Raw genomic sequence first — 27980 nt, 5'->3', positions numbered from 1 at the left:
GGTTTGTAGGAAGGTCTTTCTGTTTCAAAAGCCTTTTGCTCATTGCACCTGTAATCACAGAAGGATCTTTTAGTAATGCATCTTGAGACCAGCGTAGGGAATGGAGAAGTGCACCCAGCAAGGTAACTCTGTCTGATCCTATTCCTCCCTGATAACTCTGCACACAAGCTTTCTCACACTTGTGTGAAATATTAATGTGGAAGCAGGAGACTGGTGCTCCAGCCCCTCCTGACATTTTCAATGTATTTCCCAGGCCTGTTTTTCCATCCTGCAGTGTAAAATTAATTTTGGCAAAATCTTGAGTGAATTAAACTGCAACACAGTGATCTCCTTGCTCAACTCATATTTGCTGTCTGCCTGATTTATGTTGAAAAGAGGCACTTGGGTATGCCAATTATCCTTTCTTTTATTTGCTTTGTGCATTGAGCCTTTGGCTACCAGAATTAAACTGGAAAACGCAATTAAAAGCATTAGCTGTAGCAAACATACCACAAAATATCATTATATGCTTGACAATGTTCTCCTTCATATTATTAATCCCCACAGATCTACCTGTGCTATTAGATTTCATATATGGATTCTGTTTTTCTCAAACACTACATTAATTGGAATGAGCAAGTTGCATGCCTAACTGTGTAAGGAAAGAAAAGGAAGATGTCACCATACTGGAAAACCTCACCTGACTTCTCTTGGTAAATATGGTCTGAATTTGAACTTGAATTGAACAAACATTATTCAAGCTTCAAAATGTTTGTGAATAGCTAGACAATGTTATTAGATAATGTTTTTTAGATAAACAAGTGTTTGGCTTGGTGCACCATGGAAATTATTGTGTGTAAACAAAGTTGTCTTCAATTGTGATGAACAGCACAGAGAAGCAGCTCAGGTGATGGTGATCTGGGCAGATCCTTCCCATGTACACACCTCAGCGCGGCCTTGTGAGCCAGGCTGGCCATATCCTCTGAGGAGCAGACTTGGGCAAAAGGAGTGCAAATGTCCCCCACTCTTCATTCCCAAATTACAATAAATGAACAAAGAAAAGCAGAATTCTTAAACAGAATGTAGTTACAGTCAGTTGGAAAGCGAGGAAGTGCACTGCTCTTTAACACAACACACAAATTCCCAAGGTTATTTCCATGTGAAAATATATTAAAAAAGAGATTAAAAAGCCTGAAATGGTATTAACTGTGCAAACTCAGGTTACTTGCCTCATCAGTGAGTCCAAGAACCCAAGCTTGCCTAACACTAGCTCCTCTAAAACCACTGAGCTTTATGGCCTTCTTTATGGTGAGAATGTGATAGAGTTTTACTAACTGCTCACAAAACCCTTTAAAAAACACGCCTCTTAACTTCTGATAGAAATGCACCATTGCAAGAGGGACTCTCAGAAATCCCTGTCACCCTTAATTTAAACCTTCTCTCTACCTGTGCCTGACGCCAATTAAGTGTTTCTTTAGAAAGCAAATGTCCAAAGCGTGAAGAGGTACATGCAGGAGAAATAAAAGGATAGGGAAGAAAGACGAATGCGGAGAAGTCAAGATCTATGATGACATATTTGCATCTCCATTTAGGTGGTGAAGAGCAGATAGGCTGGTACCTCTGCTGAGTTATAATAGATCAGGCTGGAAAAAGGTGATTTTTTTTAAAATTAGCCAGGTCCTGCATTTCCAGCCCTTCGCTCCATGCAAACCTGTTAAATACATGATGCATGAAAATCCCAACAATAATAAAAAGCTGTAATTACAGGCATAAGGTGGAAGAAAAGTTTTGTTTTAAGAATGGTAGTGTCAGCAGTGGTGATATCTCTGACTGTAGGTTGTTTCATTGCAACATTTTACCACTTCTTGCTAGTCCTGATAAGGGTTGTAAAAGTGTATAAAAACAGGCAACTTTGCCCTGTTTGACTCATTTCACTTAATGACTATTGCTCAAGGTGGATCAGAGAGAAAACAGAAATGAAACTTTCTATACTCAGGGCACACAAAACTTCAGATACACAGGGTACTTCAAAGCACCTGGAAGTACTCTCTTCTTTAATTGTAAGGCATTTGTTTTTTGGCTGGTGAAATCTGGACACTTCTAGTAAGGTTTTGGCTAAGAGCATAATGTCCTGATTTGCACTAGTTCCCAACATTTCCTGAGATCTGTTTTTAATGGTTTTGTAAGAGTGACGCTGACCTCTCGTTCACGGCAGCCCAGGCTGAGTCAGAAAACAGGCAGGGCGTTTTGGCCAACCGCCTTCCTTGTTAGTTATGAGCAGCAGAGTAGTTTAATATTTGAAGCACTCTACTGGAACCGCATTGGCTCATTTATTTGCAAACATTTCAGGGAAAGGAAAACAAGCTGAGTGGTGGGGCAGGGCAGATAAGGAACTGTGTTGTTTTTCTCTTCGCTGATTAATTTATTGATTTTGCAGAAAGAACTAAGTCTGAAAGTTTTAACCTTACTCACCTGTGTTGCAGTTTGCCTGTTTAAAAGAACATGGTAAAATCCCATTTATGCCAGGTTGGTTTGTTCCAGTTACTGCTCTCCTTGCTCTGGTGTCAGACACTTCCCTCACGAGCACATTAGATTAAAAAAAAACCTATAACTGCGTGGGAAAAAAATGTATAAAGTCTTCTCTGAGTTAGTTGTATCCCTATTCAAATCCCACTGCAACAAAGCTCAAGAAATGCTGGGTGCTCACAGATCTTTATGGCTGGGGCAGCAGCAACCCACTGCTGGGGTCTCGGAGCTCCCTCTCCACGAGCCTTAGTTAAGGTCCTAAAATGCCAGTATGTCAGTCAGCTAATTTCTTCCTTATGAAATAGCTAAGCCTCCTCAGCTGCTGTGGGGAGTATAGTATTTTCAGAGGACTCTGCCCGCTCCCAAGCCTGCAGCAGCTTGGGTGTTGTTGGACTCCATCAAGGAAGAAAACAGTAAAACTGCTCCGTCAGTGCAAGTGCCAGCTCACGATGGCATGTTGATGTATTCGCCTGACTAAACACCACTGACACGCTGGTGAACTGGTAGGTTATGCAATGCATTGCACAGGTAGGCTGTAGAAAACATACAGTTTAAGAGAAACACAAGCAGCTGAATGCTGGGCAAGTCACGAATTCCCAGTCTTTGGCTGCTACAGCTCCATTTGGGAGCAGAAGAAGGGCTCGGTGGGCTCCAGACTAGTTGTTTGGATTAAATTCAGTCTCTTCCTGCAAGCCTAAATGAGTGAAGAGTGAACGCCCTCATTGTTTTGTCTCAGTGTTTACAAAGGGCTGGCATGTGCGCAAGTGCTGTGCTGTTCCAGAGAGCCCAGAGAAGTGTCCCAGGCGATGGAATTCCCCCAGCCCCACCTGGGAGTCCCCCCAGCTCCCCCATGGGCTGGCTCTGCCCGTGGGAGAGCTGCTACCAGGGCTAGTGGAGGCACGACGGTTTAGCCCAGCTCATCTCCAAGCCTTGCTGGGTTTTGTTGCTTTTTTACATTTTCCTCTCCCCACTCAAATGTGCTTCCCACACAGTAAAGATCCCCTGGCTTCCAAGATGTTATTTAGAAAAAGGATTAAGTATTGAAAGGAAAATCATCTTCTGCTCTAACTTGCTTTTCATCTGGAAAAAAGTCTGGAAAATTTCCTTGTGAATCCTGGCACATATTAGCTTTTAATGATCTGTGTGCCCTCATTGATTTGAAATTGCAAGATAGTTGGTTTTGCTCCCAGCTCTGGAAACTGCGGTTGAGTCAAGCTGCGTTGCTTGGACACATGCAAGTCAAGTTTGGTGGCTCCTGTCACAAAGACAAGAAGGTGCTGAGTTAACCCTGTTGCCCTTCACTGATTACACATTAGTAAACAAGTCTGTTGAGGATGTTTCAGGAGGAAGAGCACCCAGCTGTCTTGGGTCTGCTGGGTTAATATGCAAACAGTGAACGACTTTTCACAGCTCAGGAGATACTGTTCTGGGCAGGCATAGGAGAGGTCCCATGGTAAGAATAAATTCTACTTGAGGTAAAGTTGCATTTCAAAGTGACACTGAAAAGTAAGTTAAAATTGGGATTTACATTTTGAGGTAAAGGCTCAAAGAGATGGAATGGGTTGCTGATGCAATTAAGCATATGTATTTGCCTCAAAGGTGACTGGTTAGGGGACTTTTTTTAGTTCTTGCTTAAACTCAGACACTCCCTTGGAAACTCAGGTGAGAAGATTGCCAGCCCAAGAAATCAAGGTGATGACACTCATCGAAACAGAAGGCCCAAATTCATGCCAATAGCATCAGTTTCATCTAAAAAAAAAAAAAAAAAAGACCATTATAAACCTAGAGTCAGGCTATAATCCTTAATGAAGTGGTTTTAGGTTTGTAATATTGCAACATATATATGCATATATATGTCTGTATGTATATATATGAATATAATTCATAATACGTAGTTCCTTAGAGCATGCCTAAAAATACACATTGGCTCAGGCTGAAAGCTTCCGTCTCACCAGCTTCACCATATCGTTCATGGTGAGCAGTGCAGTTGCACAGCCCAGTTCCCATGTCCCAACCCCCCAGGACCAGGTGACTGTGCCCCCTGCACTGGGACAGACTCCCCCGTGCTCCATCACCCCGTCTAAGCCACAGACTAGAAACATGCACAGCGAGAGCCAAATAACCACACACACCCCAACCGGTTTTCAAAATCTGAAATAATAGCAGCTAGATCACTTAAAAAAAATCCTTAGGGTGTGCCAAGGACCGAAAGAGATGCATGCTGAGAACAGTTCTGAGTTCTTTGGGGTTTTTTTTTGCACATGAAATCTGAGTAATTTCCCATTACTGTGAGTTTTACGCCTTGTCTATGCATGAATTCACAAGTCAGGGGCTGTGTTGCCACAAATGTTTTGGTTCAGTTCCTGCAAGAAGGCTTTCGGTTTTATAGCGTGTAGAACTAGTCAAACATGTCTTTGTTTTAAATGCTCCCTCTGCTGGCTATAGTGCGAATTATTATATTTTAAACAAAAGCCTCCAACTAGAATTCGATTGTAATGAAATTACTAGGTTAACAGTAAAGATTCCTTTTCTTTATTCCTCCACCATACTCTGACTCCCACATCTCGAGTGTTCTGCACCTGCCATATATTGACACAGTGTTTGTGGGAGAGGTAGTTGTCTATGACACCAATTATTATTGCTGCTTTAAAGCTCTCGATATAAAATACATTCTCTCATTTAACAAACTCTGCCTTTGCTATACGTCTAGACTTTCTTATGAAGTGAAGTGCTGTGGCTTGTAGAGATTCTGCTTCAGAAAAGAACAAGTAATTTTGATGGAAATATTTTATGTTGTCTTGCTTATATAGAGTCAGAAAGAATTATTTAAAATATAGTTTCTGTAAAAACAGTTTTAAAGGACCCATTGCAGGGTCTCTTTTTTGTTTTCTTTTACCTGTCTTCCTGTTGAACAGTTGATAAACACTTTAAAACGCTATAGAAAATAATTGTGAAAAATTATTAAATTTACGTTAGGGGTAAAAGTCTTATATAAATGATGTGCTGCCAACTACTTAAAATCTATAGAAGAAATAAATGCCATCGGGTTAGTGCCGGAAAAAATGGAATGAAGAACAAGGAGAAAACCTGTACCTCCCCTAGGGGTGAACAAAATGAAAGGCAACTCAGCCCAGAAGAGTTTTCTAAGTGTGAGGTGAGGAGAACAGCCCGGCCAGGAGGGTATATATGGCAGAGTAACGCTTGAGTTAAGATGCCTCATGTACTCATCTAGTGCCATTTGAAGGTGCTGTTGAGGATTTTGTGCCAGAGACTTTGTCAGGTCTCAGGTGGCAGCTCAGAGTCCATTGGGTGCTCACTGTGCATCCTCCCGCAGTAGCACCGGGCATGGGGTAATGTGCACCCACCCCTGGGAGGCACAGCCCAGCCTTGCCCAGCCTGCAAACTCAGCCTTTTCACTGAATCTAAGCAAACATGATGGGAAAAAAAACTGTTCTGTGGGGCCCAGCCTGTTTTTAATGCATTCAATTGAATGCAAGCAGGAGAATGGCTCCTGCTGATTTAAAAATAGGCTCAGAAGTAATTTGAAGCTTTTTTGCTCAGCACTTTTTTTCATCAGGGGGAAAGCTTTATATTCTGTGAGAGTCACAGGAACCTGCTGGACAAAATGTCAAACCCCCACATTAGGATATTTCAAAAGTAATACTGATATGAGCTTTCACAAATGAGAGAGCAGGGGAAGAAAATGGGTGACAGTTCAGAAAGAAAGAATGTGAAGGGAAGGCAAATAGGAATGGAAATGGAACTAGGGCTTCCACTGGCTAAAACAGTGACACTGATGCCTCTGCTACGTGAAAACTCAAATTGGAAATATTGTACATTGGGCTGAAAAAAAACAACAAAACAACCGAACAGAAAAAAACCCACAACAAACAATGGTCCTGGAGAAACAAACGAACCAACCAAACCACAAAACAAACAAACAAAACCCCCAAGCCCCTAAACAAACAAAAACAACATCACAGATCTATTTAACTTTATTTCTTTGTTCTTCATTTTGATAGCACATTTCAATCACAGTTGCCAATTGGGTCTTACAAGATCTTTCACCTCCACTGGGAAAGAAGCAAATAATGGTAATGCATAAGATATTGAATGTATTCACGTCACATTTGTTGTACTTTGGAGTTCCAAATATCATAAATAAGAGAACATTAAACAGGCTGGTTTTGTTTTGAACAACATAATTGTTACAGATCATAGCAGCTTAAAAGGTTTAAGACAAGTTAATCGACTTCCAGTATGTTCATTTGAAAAAGTTTCTAACAAAGTTTAGTAAGAGATTTAAAAATATACCCATGATGCACCTACTTAAAAAATATAGAGGCCCAAACACTACAAAACAATGTTTTAAAGATTAAGCATTTCTGTTTAGTTTGTAGGACTTAAACCCATGATGGCCTTTCTACTTTGCCTAGGGATGTGATTTTGGAATTACTTTGATAAAGGTTAGGAAATACAGCTAATTTGTGATTTCTATACACCACAAAACATCTTTAAATTAGTCTGGGTTTCCAGAAATGCTGAACACCCACCCTTTAAGAGATTCCAAGCTAGGCAAACAAAACCTCCATTTATTCCTGCAAATATTCATCAAAATACTAGAGAGACCTGCTAATATAGTTCCCAGGTCCCGAAAGCAGGATGCAAATGCCTATAGGTTCTTTTTTTTGTTTAAAGCTTACATTTGAATGCTTTGATGGTAATTAGGAAGATATTCTTGCATAGATAAAAATCTAATTGTAGGAGGGGAAACAAAAAAAAAAAGCTATCTTCAAAAAGTAGCCAGCCATACTCCTTGATTTAATGAAATGTAGACAGATTTATTGAGTATCTTCTTTTCCAAGAGTGACTTTGTAGTATGCGCTAGTGAAATTTTGTTACAAATACTCGATCGGATCCTACAACGTGCAAAGTGCCCTAAGCTGCTCTGTGAAATAACCAAGGAATGAAGTTGCTGGGTACGCCTGAGGAAACGCTTCAGGAGATGCAGGACTAAACACCTGAAGAAATCAGGATGTTGCAACATGCATTTAATCTTCATCTCTGGCTACTGGGCAGCAGCTTTCTGTAACCGTGCCTGCCGGCCATCAACTTCCAACTTCGCGTACCAGGACTACGTGCAAAGGAGAACAAAGCAATGTAGGAGGAAAGGTGAGTTTGGACTAACACTTACTCTAAGGTTTACTCTGAATTTTAATCAGGTGTCTTGTGCAGCAATATACTGAAAGGTCTTCTTATAGCTGGAACTCAGACCTTTTTTTACCTGTTACAGGATCCATCACATATCTTTGCAGCTATCACATACTTAAACCATGTCACTGCACGATAAAAGTAGTCAGGATATTTTGACAGAACTAGGTAAATATTGTAACATCTCATCCAAGTTGTGCTGCGATCTTAGATGTCGCATCAAGCTATTGATAATTTAGTAAACATATTCCATCCAGTTATATACTTACTACCGTTTCTTGTGCCAAGACTTCAATGTGCTTCAGTGCATGAAGAAAATTTACAACTGACTCCATTAATATGTATTCCAGCTCTCCATTCATTTCAATGAAAAAAACAGCAGCAATTATATTATAGCTTCATAGCAGATATTTATAACTTGGCTATCAACACATGCTGATCTAAAGCTTTGCAGATAGCTCTCAAGCAAACTTAATTATTATAGAACTTATATTAACCACTTTCTTTTTCCAGTATTACAGTTACTACTATCTTTTAATGACAGCAGGAGGAAATAAATTACATCTTTTCTGACATGGGTTTACTCTGTGGGAAATCCAGGAAGAAACGTGTTGTTACAACTCAGTGTAACAATATATTTTTATTCTCTTTAAGTCATAGTTCAAAATCAGGTAAATGGAGCTGTCTCCATACAGAGGAAAAGGACTCTGGAGCAGATTAGTAATTTGTCTTTTGAATGGACATAACTTTGGTTGCTGTTTTAAGTGTAAATTATATCTATTGAAGCTGTGCTTATGGAGGAAAGAGGGTTTAAATCCAGTAAAAAAGTTATAAGTCTTCTGCAGTGTTAACTGGGTATCTTGACCAAAGCTTATTCTGATTCAGATTGCCACTCAGCTGCTCTAATTCCATCGAGTCTTTGTAAAAACTAAATGGAAGAAGAATCTGGGCCACTGTTGAAAAAGCTTTGGCTTGTGACCTCCGCGTGAACCTAAGCCCAGAAATGAATTTCAGCCTGCATGACTGAGCCGACATTGAGGCCTTGTCCCATTAATAGCTTTTCTTAATACTTACAACCACATTAACATCCTGATGTTTCTAGGAAGCAATGATTCAGCACAGCCACTCTCTTATTTAATTCAGATATCAATCGAAGTGGACTGCTCTGTATATATTTTCAATGACAGAAGGCAGTTTGCTCTACCAGTGCCTTTTTTTTTTTTTTAAAGAACTTTTCAGAATCCTGCCATAAGAACCGCTCTAATGAAATTGTCTTTGTCATGATCTCCCAACAGCCAAGAAGCCTCATCTTCTGGTACTTTGGCAGCAGCCAGGACAGAGATGAGCCAGCTGCACAGGAGGACCCACAACAGAGCAACACCACCCGTCATGGCCATCAAAGAAGGATGGAAATTCCAAAGCTATGGGGGCCGTTCAGTGCCTGCCAGTCACCCTCGTGTCCCTGTGCTTCACCTGCACCTGTGAATTCAGCTTCACAGCTACTTTGCGAGGTAGGAAATTACTGCTCCCTCTCTTGCAGAAGAAGAAAGTGAGGCGTAAAGAGATTAAGTTGTTCTCCTGGGGTCCCACAGGAAATCTGTGGTAAAGCTAAGGACGAATTTAATCCACTACTTTAGTCACGGGACAGCCATTCTCTCCTCTTTGCTAGAAACACTGGGCTTTTGACACATCCTTTGCTTCTGCAAGCAGTAAGCATCCTGGACAACACACAGTGTCCCAAGTTGTTTCACTTCCCTGTCTTGCTGTCTGGAATTTACAGACTGGCTCAAACTGTAGAGATTGTTGCACAACAAGATCATCTTACCTCACGTTTTGGGTCAGTCTCCAACACAAAGTTTAGCTGCAAAGATCAGATTTAAATCTTCCGTATAGATTAGAGCCCACTTCTGTTCCCTTGCTGCCATCCTTCCAGTAAGCATGAAATATAATAAACATTACAAGCACAAAAGAAAAGTCAATGAACAAGAACTACTACTAATTACAAACATTAGTGCAAATGACACAGTAGATTTTTTTTAGTAGCTTGTATGTTCTGTAAGGAGGTCATGAAGCTGAGGCTTTAAACACAGACAAAGCCACATTCTTTAGCCAAATCAGTAGTCAGCTTTGAAGCTCACTCACATAAACCACCTGGATTCTGCTGCTACACATAGTATTTTGTCCTATATATTTCTATGCAAGCTGTAATACTTTTTATTGAAAATATATTTAGTCCTGTGCTTTTATAAAATATAAATAACTAAAAAGACTAAATTCCAAAGCTGAATTACATGTTTGGCTAGGAGACTTGTCTAGCATGGTCTTAACTGCCCAGAAGACCTTTTTATTTTTTTCAAATTTAAACGAGCCATTTGACTATGTGCCTAAAGCTGACACTTAAATCCATGCATGACATTAAAATGCATGGCTCCCCTGTCAAAGGCGAGACTGCTCACACTTTCTTTGACAGCAAGTGCTCACCGCTGTTGAAAACTAGCTCCCATTTTTACATATTCACATGTAGATGTAGGTGTTTGGCTTATCTCCCATCACTCAAAAATTGATGGCCTTTGTGACTAATTAAGAGTCAAAGCTTGAGAGCTGCAGCCAGTTAAGAATGCTACAGGAATGCTGATCTCCCTGCTCAACATTTGCTTATGTTTGGCAATAGTCATCTGAAAAAAAGGGGGGCGCCAAAAAATAATCAAAGTTGGAAATGGTATTTCTCAAAATTCTTTGCTGGGCAAGGTCAATCGAGCTAGTAAATGCTGTAGTTAGTCGTCTGTAACTACCCCCCACCAGCAGCTGCAGTTGAACGGATGAATTTGGAAAAGTGCACTTTTTTACTGTTTGCTCTTTAGCAAGAACAGACACCAGAGATGGGCACCCTGTGTCTTCTGGAGAGATTTCTCTTCAGAGGTTTTCATCCAGCCATTTGATGTAGCTGTTCCTGGTCTGAACACCCGCTGAGAAGTCAGTAGGCCAGATGGTGAATATCATACAGCCATGAAAGCAGTCATCAAAGTGATCGAGCGTGACTTCCACGCCGGCGTTCTCCAAGCGCTTGGCATACATCACCCCATCATCTCGCAGGACGTCGTTCTCACAGGTCAGGATGTAAGTCTTGGGCTGCATCTGCAGAGTTTCATTGTCTGCAAGGAGCGGGACTGCTCGTACATCAAGCAGTGCTGGGATCTCCTGGATGATTTCAGCCCTGCCTGTGGTTTGTATTAAAGGCTTGTAGTTCTTTTTGAATGATGAAGGTAGTAGAGATGTCCAGTTCAGACGTCCTCTGAAAGACAGAGCTTCGCCAACATCCAGAGCAGTGTGGTTGTTAATCAGCAGTGAGTGAGCCAAGTCATAATTCCCATTGAAATAATCTATCCAATAGTTGATCATGACATAACGAGGAAGAACAGGCATATTCATGTTCTGCTGATAAGAAGGTGTATTGAAGTCAAACGCCTGAAGGACTGGGTAAATTAAGGCCTGCAGTTTTGGTCTGACGGTCAAATGCTCATCTTTGCTAAGCTGTGTGAAGAATATAGGGTAGAATTGGGATTATAAAGAAAATAAACATTACAATATCAACACAGAGTTTCATGCAGGCAACTGCTCATTTGACAATTTTTAGGCTGAATTCTGCTCTTATGCATATAATGTTGCTCTCTCGTCTGAAGTATTAGCAGGGCGATCTTTCTTATTTTGTTAAGATGGCCATCCAGGCAGACTCAGTATCCTGTCTCCAGCAGAAAACAATGGCAGAAGCTTGTTGGAGGGTGTAAGAAAAAAAAAAAAGTAAAGTGGCATTTTGCTAATGCAATTTCCAGTTAAACAATGTGCAATTGAAGAACTTCCTGAATCAAAGGAGCTATTCTTGCTTTTAACAGTTTTTAATGGATTTTTCTTCCAGGAATTTATCTAATTTTTTTTTTTTTTGAGCATATGCAAATTGTTGGCATCCACAGTTTTCCCTAGCAAAGGCTCACCTTGTACAGAATTACCTCACTGTGACCTGAACCCACCATATGCATTTGATTTTATCCTACCAATTATACATTTGGTACCCTCTAATCTTTTTCTGGAAGAATCAGCAAACACTTGTTTTGTTTCATCTTCTATACGAGATTCAAAGTTCTCCATCATATCCCATCTTATCCGTCTCTTTTTCAGGCTGAAGAACCTTAGTGTATTTAACCGCTCCCTGAAACAGTCCCACGTCATTGCTTTAAAAAGAATTATGCATCAGGGAAATGAACTAGGAATGCTGCTTTCAAAACACGGTACTATCATGCTTATCAGTCCTCAATTTTGAAACTTTTAGTGTAATTGTCCCCTATTAATTTTTCACCCTAATTCAATATTGCAAGGTTGTCATAATAACTAGCTGTCTGCACATGACATCTGCTTTCTTATCATCAATGGTTATGGTAATACAAAAAACCCAATAATAATATTTTTCATGGTTGAATGAAATACTGTTACTTGCCCCAGGCTGCCTTTAAAATCTTTACTAGATTAAATTCAGATTACATTTAAATTGCAGACATACAAAAGAAATTTCCTTAAAATTGCAAAATGCTACAGGATGACAATTTAACAGAAGAATTAAGCTTCTATTTATTGTATTTTTGTCCCTCATTTGTATTTGAAAGAAAGAAAAACATTTTCAGAGACAATAATCTAAAAATAGAAAGCTAAATTGATAAATTACACATGTACCTAGTTACCTACTTAGAAAAATAAAAAATTCACCAACAAAAGGGATAAAAAAAGTAAATTAGCTACTTGCTCTTAAAATCTGGCCCATAACAACTCATAACTGTAGTAAGACATTGCAAGTCATGTGATTCATATTGCAATTGACTCATTTTTCTTCTGTAAAATGACCAGATGCTGGCTTTCTACCATTCTGTCTCTAGGGTTGGCGTATCACCTTGTGATGATGCAGCACAAAGAACCTGTCAACCTATATGCATCTCTGAATTAGGGACTGTCGTAGTGTAATACATAACAGAGACTGGACGTTACCTGCTGACACACAGCAGCTGCCAAATTTCCTCCTGCGCTATCGCCAGAAATTGCAATTCGACTCGGGTCAACTGAATACTCAGCCAAGACATCAGGCTGCAAGAAATGTTTAGTAGCCCGAAGAGCATCGTGGAATTGCTCAGGGAAGCACACCTCTGGTACCAGCCTGTATCTGCGAAAGAAAAGAGGTGAGAAACAATTATTAACATGTATCTACCTCTCTTTCAGGATTAGCAGGTGCTATCAGGTATTCTTTAATGGCAAATTACTATTTCATTAGGACAAATACGATGAGAAAAATATGAGGTGTGTAATATTTATGTAAGACTTAATCTTATAATTAATGCTCTAATTCTGAAGGATTAATACAAACCTACTAGATATGAATAATACCAAGATCGTATAAAATTGTGCAGCTCATTCCTAGGATTTCCCAATAGAGGATTTAATCACACATTATAAAAATGAATGAGTATTTAAAACAACCTTGGCAAGGGAGTCATTATAATCAGCCTGTTTTTGATCCAAATCCCCCATGACTAGTATGAGGAAGAATATTTAATATACTCCCAAGAGATTCCACTGAGCCAACTAGCTAAGCAGTTTTTTCCTAATTTTTACCTGTGCTCAGAAGGGGGTGAACCTTGCTCACCTCTGTGCCACAAAACCAATAATACCCAAGAAGCGAAGCCAAGAAGAACCAATTTTGTCTCAGTGCAACAGATTCAGTAATTCCTCTCCTATATCAAGGAGAGGAGCAAGAATATGCCCATGGCACAGGTGGAGAGAGTGAGGCACAGAGAGAGAAAACAGTAAAACAGTCTGCCCAGGAAGAGCCAGCAGCTGAATCCCATTCACGAGATTTTCTCAGTTTCTAAACAGTGCGGGAGAAGTCTGTTCATATTTACTGAATAATATGTAATATAAGAGTTGTTACTAGGCCTTATGGTACAAAGTATGTCTTCTGTTTGTAGCTTTTCAAGTAACAGATTTTACATATTCTCAGCAGAGCTCAGCAAAACAAAATCCAATTTTCTGATTCAAAACATTTTCTTTACAATCTAAACTAAAAAAGTTACATATGCAGAATAAATTTTAAACTTAGGTTATGCAAAAAGCATTTTGAACTCCAAATCTGACCTGCCTTCAGAAAGCAACCTATATATTGCATCAACTACTAAGGAATACGAGAGAATCCTTTGGGAACTCCTTGCGAAACTGGAAAACAAACTATGGATGTATCATGAAAATGAGACGTGCAATTAAACCAATGAGAAATCTAATTAGACTTCACTAATTGAGCAATAAACTTTGACTGAAAGATATAATGGCTAAGGAGAAGAGGTAAACAATAACTCAGAGAAACAAGCAGAATTACACCACCATAAATCAGAAAAGGAATAATAATGAACTTTTCAATACTGTGATTGCAGCTCGTCTGAAATAACTAAGAGCTGCTTTTGTACTTTTCATTGTTTCTACTAATAAATAACAAAAAAAAAAGAAGGGTGATCCTTTAAAGTATGCTGTAAGTATTGAATGAGTAACATCAACTCTGTAAAATTAAGTTGCAATTAGATCACAGAGCTTGGTTTGTAATCAACAGTAGGTGGGAAGCTTGAGTAGTTACATCAAGTGCTTGGGTGTGCAACAGAAAATATTAAAGTTGACAATAAGGATGGGAAAAGTACCAATCAAGCTGGAGTCATCTAGGTAATGTAGTGAGCTAGTCGAGAGATTTGTTTACTTTGGACTTGTTCAGCGAGTTAAAAAAGCAACCCTGCTTCTCTGTTGTCTGGCACCCTGGCAGTCCTCGGCTCTTCATGGAGGACAAAGCTTAAACGAGACAGTAGAACAGCGGGAAGTCGAGAGAGCGGCAGGGAAATGCCAGACTCCTCGGTGTATTCTGTTTAATGAGCGGGGGAGAATGATTTGATAATTTTTTACATTGCAGACCCTTGCTCAATAGGACATAGAAATTATGGTTTATAGACAGATTTCGGGGAGTGTTAATATATATATTTTAATACTATATGATTTTTTTATGTGTATGTATATATATGTATATGTATATATATTAAAAATATACCTTGCACCTGTGGGAGTGGCCACTGGGGATGGCAGAAGTCCCTCTTGCCACATGAGAAGGCATAGAGATGTAGTTCAGCCTTCCTTCAGGTATATATCATGTCCAAATGTGTTTGGTTTGTTTGGTTGTTTATTCTTAAAGTTCACAAGTATTTACAGGATCATAACTTGGTACTTGAGTGATCTCAGGTTTTAGCTGCACTCCTTAAATATAGATACCATTGCAAGATGCACTAAAATTTGCATTTTAGTAATTGTCCAACTGAATTAAGTGCTACTTTCTTTTCCCACATTTCTGCCTTCTAGAAGGACCTCTAAAATAATTAGAAACCCAAATGAATTTTTGATACCTTTCCAATTTGTTGTGATTTTAAAAGGGTAAAAATATCACACCGATAAAGAGAATGATTGTCCAAGTTAAAGCCTTATACACAAGCCAGTGACAAGAGAAGAGCTAAAAGGACTACGTTACATATTTCTAATACCTTAAAATTATTTGATCAGTTTTAGATTACTCACTCAACTGAGACAACTACAGCATTGAGAGATTCAGCCATGATTCTGCAGAGATTGTGATAAAGGCTTGTTCCTGGAATGAAAGGACATGGTGTTAGGAACATACGAGTCCATTTGTGTCAATATTCAAAAAGCCGTAGGTAAACCTTCTCAGAAAATATAAACACATTATACAAATATAAGCAAAGTAAATGAGATCAGCGTGCAACAGATAATTGCCAAATTCATATTGTAGCAGAAGGGACATAATTCATGCCTTGAAAAGTCCCTGCAGTCTAATGCTTTCTTTCTCAGCTGGTTCTTGGTGACTTGAGGCATGTCATTTCATCCATCTATTACAATTCTCTCAGTTGGGCAAAATTTAGGGTACCCAGAGGCCTGGGGGCATTAGCGTCCAGAGTTACCACTCTATGAGTCACTGCTTGTTGGTCATTTTATTATAGCGTGCATTGCTTTAATTCGAATGAGTTGCCTATTAGTGTCAACTGAACTACTCATTTAAGGGAGGATTAATCACAGCTATCATATTTATCGGTGGACTGATTTTCTTTAATTTTATTCCTTTCCAGTTACTTAATTGATGGTTCCTGGTACTATAAAATATACTAAGACACTAAGCGTTTCCTAAAGTATCTAGTTTTAGAATTTAATATTTTGCGTAACATTTGTGCCATTAACTTCTGCATCTTGGACTCGAAGACAGTGTCCTGACACAGCTGAGCTACAGTCATCCAAACAAAGCGTGACAATTTAATATAAACTTTTAGCACAAGAGTCATATGCAAACTGTTACAAAACAAATGAGGTGGGCAGGACACTAACAAACATCCCTTAGATAGGCCTAAGAAAACCCATCTCAGAATACAATCCCTCTGTAGGAAGAGGAGAAAAAAATTTAAAGTGCTATAGGATAAAGTGATGGGATTTCCAAAGGCATGTGAAGGCCAGATTTTAAAGTTATTTAGGAACCTAAATCTCACTTAAATCATGGTCTAAGAGACTTACACATGCATAGTCCAAATGCAACCAGTCTTTGCTTTGGAGCATTTTGGAAAAACTCCATTAATGTCATTAATGTTCTTTTTCTACAGATGAAGCCACAGGATGCATGAGGGCTGTATGGACTTCATAATGTCACAAGAGCAATGAGGAAGTAAAAGGAGGAAGACTCCCATCAGATGGAGCAGCCATAAGAACCACATGCCCTTTCTCCTCCCATGGTTTTTCTCCTGTTACAAGGTGGTAGGATCAGCGGTTAGTTTATCATGGTCTATAGCTATACCTTAATTTCTCTGATCATGTTTGTAGCTTCCAAGTTAATTGGAGTAAACAGCATTAATTTTCAAGGTAACTTCTGCTGGTGGTGGCAGTTGTCCCCTAAGGCAGGGGAACCCACCTCTACTCATTTCCTCCATCACTCTGCCCATTGCCTGTGATCAGCAGGATATATTCCAAGAATGCATTATTTAAAAGCCAAACGTTAGCGATGCTGTTACAGTGTTGTTCAGCTCACTCTTCTGTTAATTATTGAGTGAAAATGGGGCAAAACCCTTACACGTGGTTGCTGGATCCTGATCGGCATTTGAACATGGCCATAGAAAACGGAGGACTGGCCTTACCCCACCCAGGCATCCCAAGAATTTAAACAATAAGCTATTTTCTCCTCTCAGGATGTAACAAAATTAATCTTTTGGCCTTTTTACAGCTCATGCGCAGATAAGAGATGCATTTTTGCTGTGTGTTCATGATATTTTTTCCCCTCCCTCCTTAGAGCTGGATCTACCAGAGCAGAGACAGCTACTCCTGAAATCAGGTATGTCTTAGCAAAATGGTCATGCCTGGCAGAAAAAGCAGCTTTTGGCTTCTCCCGCTAGGAGGACACCAGCCCAGAATCCTATTTAATTCCTGGCAGACACATACTTGCACTTGCCAAGGCCCAGCCCCCTCCGTGGATGTAAACAACGCTGCGCTTGAGCTGTTCATCCCGCTTCCTAGGGGGTTCAAATATTCGGACTTCCACGCCATCAAAAACAGCATCTGTGATGGTAAGGTCTTCAGAGGAGACAGACTTCAGTTTGTCAAAGGTACAAATTATATAATTCAGAACTATTAAGTGATGGCTGAGTCTCAGGTAGTGAATCAGGTGACACTAGGAAAAAAGAAAAAAGGACAGTTCTGTTACTTCAGAGCATATCATACAAAACCGCATTGACGTTTAATGCAACCATCTTCAAAGGGCAGGTCCTATATGAAAATGAATATGGATTCTTAGAATATTCACCAGAAAATGAACAATTATCAAAGACCTCTAATGCTTTTAAAGCTGTGTTAAAACAAAACACTGTCCATAAAAGATTCTGTGTTGTCAAATCAAACTATGAGCACTACATGGATCAAAACAAATGTGAATGAGCACTCAGATCCTTGCCTTTGAAAGACACCTCTGAAAAGAGATGAACATCGCCAGTGTGCTCCACCATGAGACCTGGGAAGCTCCTCAGACCAGTGCCAGCAGAGGGCAATACCACACAGACTAATTTTTTGTGGTGGTAAGATGCCAAAAATGCCAAGTATTTCTCTTGTTCCACCCCAAAGCGTTAAGTCTTTCCCCTTCCAAATTAAGAATGTTCTCGAGGATTGCAAAGAAATTTGAAAACAGGAATGGTCTTAAAGGAATATAATAGTTGTTTATTGGCTTGTCCTGTATTTACCTACTGAATTGGGAAGGATCCAAAACACTATCCAAGAACCATGGCAGGCTAGTGACTTTTTTTTTTCCAACCCAGCGACTAAAGCACATGACTTTTTTTTTTTTTTTTTTGGTGGGTGGGGTGTAAAACACTATGAAAATGAAGAATGATCTGATCTTTCAGTCCCCTTACAGTAGAAGGAATAACATTTTATCTCCTTTGCCTATCCAGGACTTTTGTTTTCATGTTTATTTTTTTAACTTTGCCCTGAAGAGATTAAAAACCTATTTGTCTCAGCAAATAGCACAGGGATCCAAGGCATTCCTCCAGCCCAAATGGTCACGACCTGCTCCCCCTGTGTGACCTGCACACTATTTGCGGTGAATCCTTGTGCCCATTCCCTGGCTGGTGTGAAAGGGGAGGCAAAGGGTGAGCCAAAGGGCTGCAGGGACCACAATGTTGATACTGGCCATTAAAAAGTAGTGGAGGTCTTTCTCATTTTGCAAAGTTAATCTCTATGCTAGTGATGAAGTCTAGAAATTGGAAAAATCAGCTCAGCCTTTTCTACAACTTTTTCAGTCGAGGCGATGAAGTTGGGAGGTAAAATTAATACAGGCATAATGTGTATCTTTAGGATGACCACCATAAAGAAAACTGTCAGCTGGGATTTTTTATTTTGCATAGAGGTAACAGATACTTGGAAGAAAAAGTGTCCTGTTAGGAGACATGCATCTCGGCTACATACAACCACTTTACTGTTTTAATTCTGCCGGTACCAGTGGTACAGCGCAAAACCGCCAGCATGAATTAAAGGTGCTGACACCCAAAAAAGCAGGATCACCCAGGTACCGGTCTGACCACATTTCACGTTGTGAAGAACGGATACTTGCCATAGTTTAACTTGTACAAAAGCTAAGTGGAAGCCAAGTCTGGTTCCTTGTGACAGCCGTGATTTTGTAAGTAAGAGTTTCAGAGTCTCTTTCTGGTTTCTATTATCTGTTCACAAGGATACACACACACCTCTGGAGGAAAAGCAGATTTTGAAGCATTCAGCAGCATCCATGCCAAAGAAGATCTGTCTTCATAGGTCTACAGCCCCAGTTTCTCACATGTAGTATTTTAATCTGTCATCCTTAGTTTGAATGTTAAAAAAAATAAAAAAATAAAAATATATACATTTGCTTTCAGTTAGGTGCTGTAGAGAAACAGCCCTGCATAGCTGTATTTCCACTGCAGACTGCTGTAGAAAACAGACAAGCTTTTATATGGCTCGCTATGAGAGCAGGGAGAGGAATTCACTTCCAAAACAAGAATTTACAAAAATGACCTTATTTTCTTGCTTTAGCTTGTAGTAATGTCACCCTGCTGCCATAGTTTGGTGGTAATCCAAATTTTAAAATGCTTGCTGCTTTTTGGATGGAAAATCATTTCTTTATACTGCAAGGCATTTCTCTGGGAGAAGAAACACAAAGTATCCAGCCATTGGGAAGAAATGCTGAATTCATGAGGCTGTTTGTACCTCTGAATTTCAGAACATGCTTTTTTCCTACTGTTACTGAAAAATTCCCACAGGAAAATCCAGTTCAAACTCAAAATCTGATGAACAATACATCTATTAATAATCTGGCACACAGTTTGTTGGGCTGCCACTGATGTAACCAGCTGAAGACCAGACCCTCGCTGTGCCCCACGGAGGCTCCTGGGGACGGTAACCACTGGGAATCAACTTCAGAAATACTGCCAGGGAAAACTGCGTTTGTAGATTTATTTCTTTTTAGCCTGACTGTTCTGCAATAGACATCCCATTTTAGTTTTCTCCCCCTTTAGTCCACATTCTTTGTAGATGAGATGATCAAATGTTCCCTGGAATCAGAAACGTTTCAAGGCTAGTTAGTGTTGTTTACTAGAAAGAGTTTTGCCCTGATCTTTAAAACTCAAAGCGCCGTGGCTATCCCCAGGTTATCACAGGCTTTCATGCCTTTTTTCTTTTCCTAGAATAGACCACTCTTCCTAAGAATGCAAAAGCCTGGAAGAGACACATTGTACATCAGGGCACAAAAACAACAGTCCTATTTTTTTTGTTAGGCATTGGCTTTTTTTTTTTTGCTAAACACTTATCAGACAGATTTTTTTGTGAGTACACCCATCTAATTAGTCTGTCTGATTGTCCTTTATAAGGCGTCGTGATTGCACTTTTTGCTGGCAAAGAGCTAGTCTTGTCCAAAGTTCTTACAAATAAAATTCTGATATTTATATTTTTTCTATAAACAAATATTTAAAATAGATATATAATATCTTATCACTCTGTTATATAACTACTGGCAGCAGATGTGTTTAATGGCTGGCTAACTCTTCTAGGACTACACTGCCCCCCAAAGAGCAAACCTGCCCATCCTGTTGACTGTGCATTCCTGGCACCTTTCTTGTGTTGACACGAACAAATGTGAAGCCTCAGAGTATCACCTTGCTGCATCAGCTCCCTGTGAAGCCAGCAAAATCAGAGAAACAACAGCAAATTCCAGCCAGGTCACCATCTTACTGAGAAGCCAAGGCAGGACAGAGAGACTGGGGAGGGAAGGATGCAACCAGCCCTTTTGGCCACAGTCCACAGCTGGATTTGGCTTAAATCCATTATCAAAACTGTATCCAGTCACCTCATGTCAGCTGTGAGTGGTTTGATCCTTGCTGGTATCTGTGACTTTATCACTCTTACTGTGACAGAATGCAGGACTGTTGCAGGCTATCAAATACAGCACTTAAATATATGGAAATTACGTGTGCGTGTCTATGCATGCAGAATAGAAGAGAGAAACAGTGTTTGCTGGTGAAAAGGGAGACAAGACAGTGCTGTAATAAAAGCTAGCAAAGACACAGCAAAAGGACAAGGGGGAAGTTAAGAACTTTGGGGGACTACAGAAAAAAAAATAAGAGGGGATAGTACAAAGATGAAAGCCCTGTGGGCAATCAGCCCAGAATTGCTGCACCAGCCCTAAGCATGGCACAGCACATCATTCAGTCTGGGTCACAACCACAAGTTTTCCCACGTAGGAACAGTTTTTATGCATCCAGCTGAATAAACACTTTTGTTTTCTGAACAGGTAACTGGGAAAACGTGTCAGGTGAACCTGATGGCATCATGGGCTGGATTGAGTAATGGCAAGTAAGGCAGAGCTGGATGAACAGGAGGACCCCGCGAGACAGGCTAGGAATGCAAATGTGAGTATTTTGCTGGCTTTTGAGCCAATTAAGCAAATAACCACCGTGGACATACTACAATACCCCTATTGCTCATTTCTGATTGCAGCTTTTCATTTTGGGGCTGCTCTCTGTGAGACCCACGTCTGCCTCAGCAGCACTGTGGCTTATGCTCCCCAGCCCTCCAACAAGTCAGGCAAAGCAACCAGTACAGCCACAGTCTCCTTCTCTTTTACCAGGACATCCCCATAACAGGAGTTTTCAGGTAGGGACAACCCAGGGACCCTCTAGAGACTGAACTGTTCAAGACTGATGCCTTCCTCCTAGTGAGTTATTGCTGATGGATAGTGAAAGATTTAATTGATGTAGGAGAAAATTTTCAATAAATGAAGAAAGGAGTCAGAGTGGTGGTAAAAAGCAGACAGAATGAAGAAAGTAGTGCTCTAAACAGGCAACATATTCACTTCAATCACCAATATCTGTCCCCAAACTATTAGGATTCTTCTATTGGCTCCTCAGCTGGTAATTTCATGAAGACTCCCAAATGCTCATGACTACTACACCTACATCCCTCATGGACTTGTATTCCATATTAGTCATGTGTTCTGTATTACCAAAAAAAAAAATAATCCAAAATAGTTTTTCTGTTGCTAATTTCTATTAACCTCTAACAGTACTCCGCATATTGGAATTCTTTGTCCTCATATGACTTCCAGACCTAATACTGTTGGGCTTCACGTCTCCAACCTTTAGTCACACAATTATTGCAGCAGGTCACATTCAGACAGGGCACAAAGGCACCGTGTCCCAATGCATCAGCTGCTTCCTCTGCTGCCATCACAGCTGTCAGACCAAAGGTCCCGCTCTGACCTTACAGGCCTCAGCGGGATCAGGAATTAGGCAAACAACTAAGGCTCTTTCTTCATATAACACTACTGGGGACTGAGCCAAATCTCACTCATGACTCAAATGAGTAATGATGCTGGAACTGGGTGACTGAACTGTCTAAGACTAAACCTCCTACCTTAAAAGATGCAGGTACTGTCCTCAATTCAGGCATCACTTTGCAAAACACATTTCTAGAACATTAGAGTCCAGACTGCCAGCTACAGTATTTGTAGTCAGTAACAGAGATTAGTGAAAAATACACTTATGTAATTTCCCCCTTTAGCTATGGGCAGAACATAATTTTTCTTGTACATTTCATGCAGTTTATCCTGTTTAAAGTCAAGTAGACTGCTTTACATTTTAGCAATTAGAAGCAGAAACTAGATTACATTTTTACTGTAAGGTTTTGTGCACATAATGGATGAATAGGTATGTGCTTTTATCCTAGACAGAGACAAAAAAACAAGTTATGTTACTGCACAGAGGACTTCCAGCATGGTTCTGTTTCTGCTCCGGTGCCACTGCTGTGAGACCCACCTGCCATAAGCAGCGGCTTGGCTTACTGTAAAGCAATCCCAAGACTCTTTTCTTGCATGTAAAAACATCAAGAACTTACTTGGGCGGCTACAACTATGACTTATATCCAGAAGTCACATGCTGTGAAATATATGAGTAGACAGATTAAAGTCCTAGAACTAACTACTGTTTTCCCTAATCCTAGATGTTGATGCCTCATGCCCTAGAATTCATTACAAAAGCAAGTGGCAGAGAGTCACGAAGGGATTGATTGCTTAGCTGATGAGGACAAATATGAGGATAGTTTTCTCCCCTGTGCAGCCGCCTACCTTCTTCCATATACATCTATCGTATGGACTCTATGCCAACCTATTCGTCCTTCTAAACCTCTGCTAACAGCTGTCCAAGTTTCAGAAAAATCCCTTCTTCCTTGCCATGCACCAGAATAGCAAATATCTTGACAGCGGTGTTCAGAAAGAACTTACTGCTTATTAAGTAAACATATACTGCTCTCTTTACTCTGATAAGGGAGATTGGTTAAAGGAAGAAGTGAAAAACACCTCTATCAATCCTGCTGTTAACTGCAGAATTACAACATGCTGCTTTAGATACTTCTTGACAGACACCAAGTAAAACAATAACTATGGTTAAACTTGTTGCTCAGTCCCATAATTAATTTTATGTGGCTGTTCAAATTTCAGTGAATCTGAATTCTGATGTACCTATATATATACATATGCACATAGTTTTTCATTTCTGATCTAAAATTGTGTTTTATCAGTTTTCTGTAAAAATGTTACCATACCCTATTTTGAGACAAGTGAGAGGGGCAAATTTCTCTCAGTTAAGCACTTTCACACCAATTCATTAATATTTTTCAAGTCCAAGTTTCTCTGCTTTCCTTCTGGGGCAGCACAGGACACTAAAGAGGGTGCAGGAACAAGGCTCTAAAAACCCAGCTCAGTTTCCAGCTGTCGAGGGGGGTGACAATAAAACCCTGCCAGATGTATTGTTAACCTCCTCCCCGCCTCCCTTCCCCCATTTGCCCCTCCCTCTCCCCTATTCCCACTCAGGACAGGCAATCAGGAGGGACAGAAGGACAGAGAGAAGAGAGTTGGAAAAATTAAAAATGTTTTACTAATGCTACTAATAAAAATAGAGAAAATAATACAAAATATACAAAACCAATCTTGAAAGTCTCATCAACTACAGAGCCGACACCCAAAGTGCTGGATTGGACTCTGCAGCCAACTGGAGCTGGATTCAGTCTGTCACTAGGCCTCAGTTCGCAGGGATGACTAGCAAGGTCCTCTCCTAATGTTGGCCATAAGGAAAAGGGAAAAAGGCAAAGGGACGAGATCCTCGTGATCTCCCACTTTTATATGAAGTATTCACGTGAATGGAATGTAGTGGTCAGTTTCTTGGTCACCTGTTTCTCATTGCCCCTCTCAGGAGATGTGAATCTGTCCTTATCAATAACTTTGCATTCCATTGCTATGTTTACCAAAACATGTATCTGGTTCTCCAGGAAAATGCAGCTAATATGAAAGCTTTAGCTGTCAGGCAAATTCACTAAAAGAGAAACTTGTTTTTTTTAACAAAACCAGGACACCAGCTCCACCACTGGAATTTTTGTGACCTCAGGTAAGTTCTCTTCCTATCTCTGTTCCCCCCAATTTAAGATTAGGATGACAGTATCAGTCCCCTCTGTAGTATGTTTTGAAACCTCTTTACAGCAACTGCCATATAAGCATTATGTATATTTTTAACCATGTGATTATACTTCAACTTTTGTTGAAGTGTCTCATCCTACACTAGGATGCTGAGTTGGTCCTTATATAATTAGTATGCTTAAATCTAATGACAGCCTTATTATGTTTTATTGGTAGTGATTATTAATGCACTGAGAAAAGAAACACATTATCCTTAACAAGAAATTGTCATGCTTAATTGTCAGAGTCTTTGCAAACCTATTTCAAAATAAGGAAAAGACAATTAATTGCACTTGAAACACATTAAGTTTGTTTCATGCTTTTGGAAAAAATGATTACAGTACATTTCAGAGATTTTAAAAACCAGAAATGTACTTCTGTCTGCTATCAAACCCACAAAGGAAAGTAAAAAATAGCAAGCTGAAAATACATTCAGAAGTGGGGCAAAGTTCAATGGTCACATTTAGAGAAATGTTAAACCACTTGGTCTTGCAATAGCTGGTAGAGAAAGAAAGAAGCTGAGCTCTAGGAAAAGGCATATCCTTTATTTAAGATACACACAAAAGCTGTCTAACAAAGTAAATACTCAAGCTTAACTTCTGCAATCCTAGCTTCAGTTCACACGGTTCCTTCTTAATGGCAGTCATTTATTCCTGACTTTGTGCTGTCTCTTTTGTGTTGGAAAGACTTCTAACACTTGGAAAAGCAACTTCTCTTTCCCTCCGAATGCCTGAGGCTCACCTGTTCTATGATTCAGGGCACCTCTAACGCCTCACTTCTATGCTTTTGTGCAAAACTCACTTGTTTCTTTGGTTTGTAAGCACTTGCTCCTTCCTTTGGTTTCTAAGCCACATTACAGGAACTATTACTTGTTTAGTAACTTTTCTCACTATAGAAGTTTGTATTTCTATGGCCAGAGATGTAAACAACCAAGAAATTACCACTTCCCCCTAACAGAGACTTCCCCATCCCAGAGAGCAGGGACAGATATGAGCATGTCGGCCTCTCGCTGCCAGTTTAATCCAGATGCCACCAGTCAGGCTTTGTCCTGCCAGATCCTCTTGGCATTAAAACCTCTAGAATATTTCAAGAGAGATACCTGTTAGCCTCCAGGCTAGAGGCACCAGAACTCATCTGACTATGCCCCACATACCACATAAACAAACTGAATGCGTACATAAGCCAACAGCAATATACATATATATAGTCACAGTCATATGATTTTCTAAAGATAGGTCTCCTTCAGCTAGAGGTTATGGACTTGATTCAGGTGTTCCTGGCTGAGCTGGGTGTTTTGCAGGCAGCAAGCTGGGGGGCATCATGGCCTTTCTGTCCATACCATGGACGAATTTGGTTGAGCTGGACACTTGCTGTTCAGTTACTTAACAACATAGAAAAAGTGAGTGTCAAGCCATAGATTTTTCTGAAGAATTAAGCTATTGTAGGCCATGTCTGCATAATTTTCATAGCAGACATATAGGAGGGTATGGAAGTAAACAGGTTTTATCCTATACAAGCAAGCAGGCTTTATCCTTTCATCCTAGATATATGCTTTGATTCAGTGACACATTTTGACAATGCAAAGATGCCCCAGTAGCTCAGAGGAGTGGTCTGTCTGCTTCCAGACTGTCTCCAACAGTGGCAACCAGAGAAGCTATTCAGGTAGAATATATTAATACAAGTCTGGACACTGGGTGTAAGCCACCTTCCTCATGCTTCCCAGCATCTGCAATTATTGTATTAGGAATGTAGAAGGTACATTCCCATCTAGTCCCTGTTAATTAATTTAATCCCATTTTGAATATGCTGGTGCTCTCCACTCAAAGTCCAAGGTTTTGTACATTTTAGTCTCAACTTAGTAAAATGAAATGCTGCTAGAAAAATATAAAACAACAACAAACCCACAACAAAACAAAAACAACCCAAAACCTTTCACATACATACTACCTTACATCAGGCCTGACAATGACTGATTCGTCCTTTTAAAAGATCAGACCATCCTAGAAAAAAGATAAAGTTGACAGTTAAAGCCACTATCAGAAAGCTTGGTCTCTGATGTCAGCATAAAAGCACCGGCAGAATATGAGGGAAATATCATGAAGTGACAGAATTGGCACGTGTGTCTTGTGCCAAAAAAATAAAAATAAAATAAAATAAAAAAATCAAGCATTCAGTTTTGTTCAGGAACACTATTCCAAATCAAGGCAGTTTTATATTTGAAAGAGCTTCCCTACGTCTTCTTTCCTTAAGGCATACTGAATATATCAGAATAAAAAACATTAATTCTCTTTTCTTGATCAAAAGCCTGCACGCCAGAAACGAGACTAAATCACATTAACAAAATCTACACCATGCAACCCACAAGGGCAGACTGGATGCCAGCTTTGCTGAAATGTGCACGCTTGATTTACCGATCAGAACGAAACCACCAGCAGCCTGGGGCGACCCCGTCGCGCCTCCCCCCCGGCGCTGCCCCCGGGTTTCACCTCCGCCCGCAGAGCGTCGCACCCGGACCCGAGGCCATTTGCTCCTCCTGGATGCGACCGGGACCCAGCACAACGGGGATCGGCTGCAGCCGCGGATGTCGGTGATGCTGCCGACTCCTCCCGCTCGGCTCTAACTACCGAGCGCTGCCTGCGGCGCGGCTCTCCGGATGGGCCGGTTCCCCCTCGGGCCGCGGGGACTCCGGGACCGGTGCGGGAGGGCTATGCGGGAACCTCCTCCGGCACAGCGCGGGGCGCACATCGCGGCCGCCGCTTCCAGCCGCCTCCGGCACTGGGGCGCGTCCGGCGGGGGCCTGGCGGGGGGAGTCTGTCCGCCTTTCCAGAGCCGGGAGCGGGCCCGGGGCGCTGCCTTACCGTCTGCTGCACGGCCCGGAAGGTGGCATCCAGCAGCATCAGCTTCCAGGGGTCCGACACGGTGCCGGGCAGCGGCAGGTACACGTAGTACGCGGACAGGGCGGCCAGCGCCGGCAGCAGCAGCCAGGCCGCCCGCATCGCCGCCGCTGCCACCCCGCGGTGCGCGGGGGCCGCCTCAGAGCCGGGCTCCCCGGAGGAAGCCCCGGTGTTTCCGTGCCCAGCCCGCCGGCTGTGTGCCAGCACCCGCTCGCGGCGCCCTTATCTGCGCCTCCGCGCCCGCGCAGCGCCGCCCCGCCCGGGGCCCGCCCGCCTGGCGGGGAGGCCGCTCCGCGGACCTCGCCGCGCCTCTCGGCCGGGAACACCTCGGGCCGGCCGGGAAGAGGCCTGTGCGGCACGGCTGGCGGGGGCCCGGCGGGGAGGGGGCTGCGTCGCCCTTCGCCAGGCTGGTGTCGCCCCGAGCGGCACGGCCAGGGGCTGAGGGGCCGCTCCGCTGTGCGCTGGGCCACCCGCACCCAGGCCCGCTTCCCTTTGCCTACCCCGGGGCTGCCATAAAGCATCCATGAGGTTCTGTAGGGCCGGCGCAGGAGGCAGCGACCCCACAGCAAACCCCCCAGTTTCCCTTCTGAGGGGTTCCAGCACCAGAAGATGTGCAGGATGGAGGTTCTTTGCCAACAGAGGACGGAACACCTGGGTCCAGGCAGGGTTTGCCCTTCTCCACCGAGCCCAGAGGCTGTGGCGGAGGCGAAGGCTGCGATGGATCAAATCCAATC

At 41.4% G+C, this 27980-nt stretch overlaps 1 protein-coding gene and 1 long non-coding RNA gene across 6 annotated transcripts in view; one reads left to right on the top strand and one right to left on the bottom strand.

The window, feature by feature from the left end:
* Positions 1–12653, top strand: part of LOC110365921 (uncharacterized) — a 17750-nt gene extending 5097 nt beyond the window's left edge. The window contains exons 3-4 of one of the 2 annotated variants that reach the window (XR_010474661.1): positions 547–11999; positions 12639–12653. This is a non-coding gene — a long non-coding RNA (uncharacterized LOC110365921). Of the gene's footprint in view, positions 1–546; positions 12000–12638 lie in introns of those variants that run through there. The other variant, XR_002425855.2, reaches the window with a different exon arrangement.
* NCEH1 (neutral cholesterol ester hydrolase 1) lies at positions 6485–27980 on the bottom strand. Of its 4 annotated transcripts, XM_065073837.1 has the most exons (6): positions 27211–27411; positions 26300–26352; positions 17272–17500; positions 15355–15424; positions 12748–12919; positions 6485–11247 (listed from the first exon to the last, which is right to left on the bottom strand). In XM_065073837.1, the coding sequence occupies exons 4-6, from the start codon at positions 15390–15392 to the stop codon at positions 10630–10632; spliced, it is 828 nt and encodes a 275-aa protein (XP_064929909.1). In that variant the 5' UTR covers positions 15393–15424; positions 17272–17500; positions 26300–26352; positions 27211–27411; the 3' UTR covers positions 6485–10629. The 4 variants fall into 4 exon arrangements, with proteins under 4 accessions (XP_064929909.1, XP_021156233.1, XP_064929907.1 ...); XM_021300558.2 differs by lacking the exons at positions 26300–26352; positions 27211–27411 and adding an exon at positions 27747–27980; XM_065073835.1 differs by lacking the exon at positions 26300–26352 and having other exon boundaries at positions 27211–27529.

The sequence above is a fragment of the Columba livia genome, chromosome 9 (assembly GCF_036013475.1).
Source record: "Columba livia isolate bColLiv1 breed racing homer chromosome 9, bColLiv1.pat.W.v2, whole genome shotgun sequence".
Taxonomy (NCBI): Eukaryota; Metazoa; Chordata; class Aves; order Columbiformes; family Columbidae; genus Columba; species Columba livia.
The sequence above is the reverse complement of the archived record's forward strand: the minus strand, read 5'-3'. Positions and strand labels throughout refer to the sequence as shown.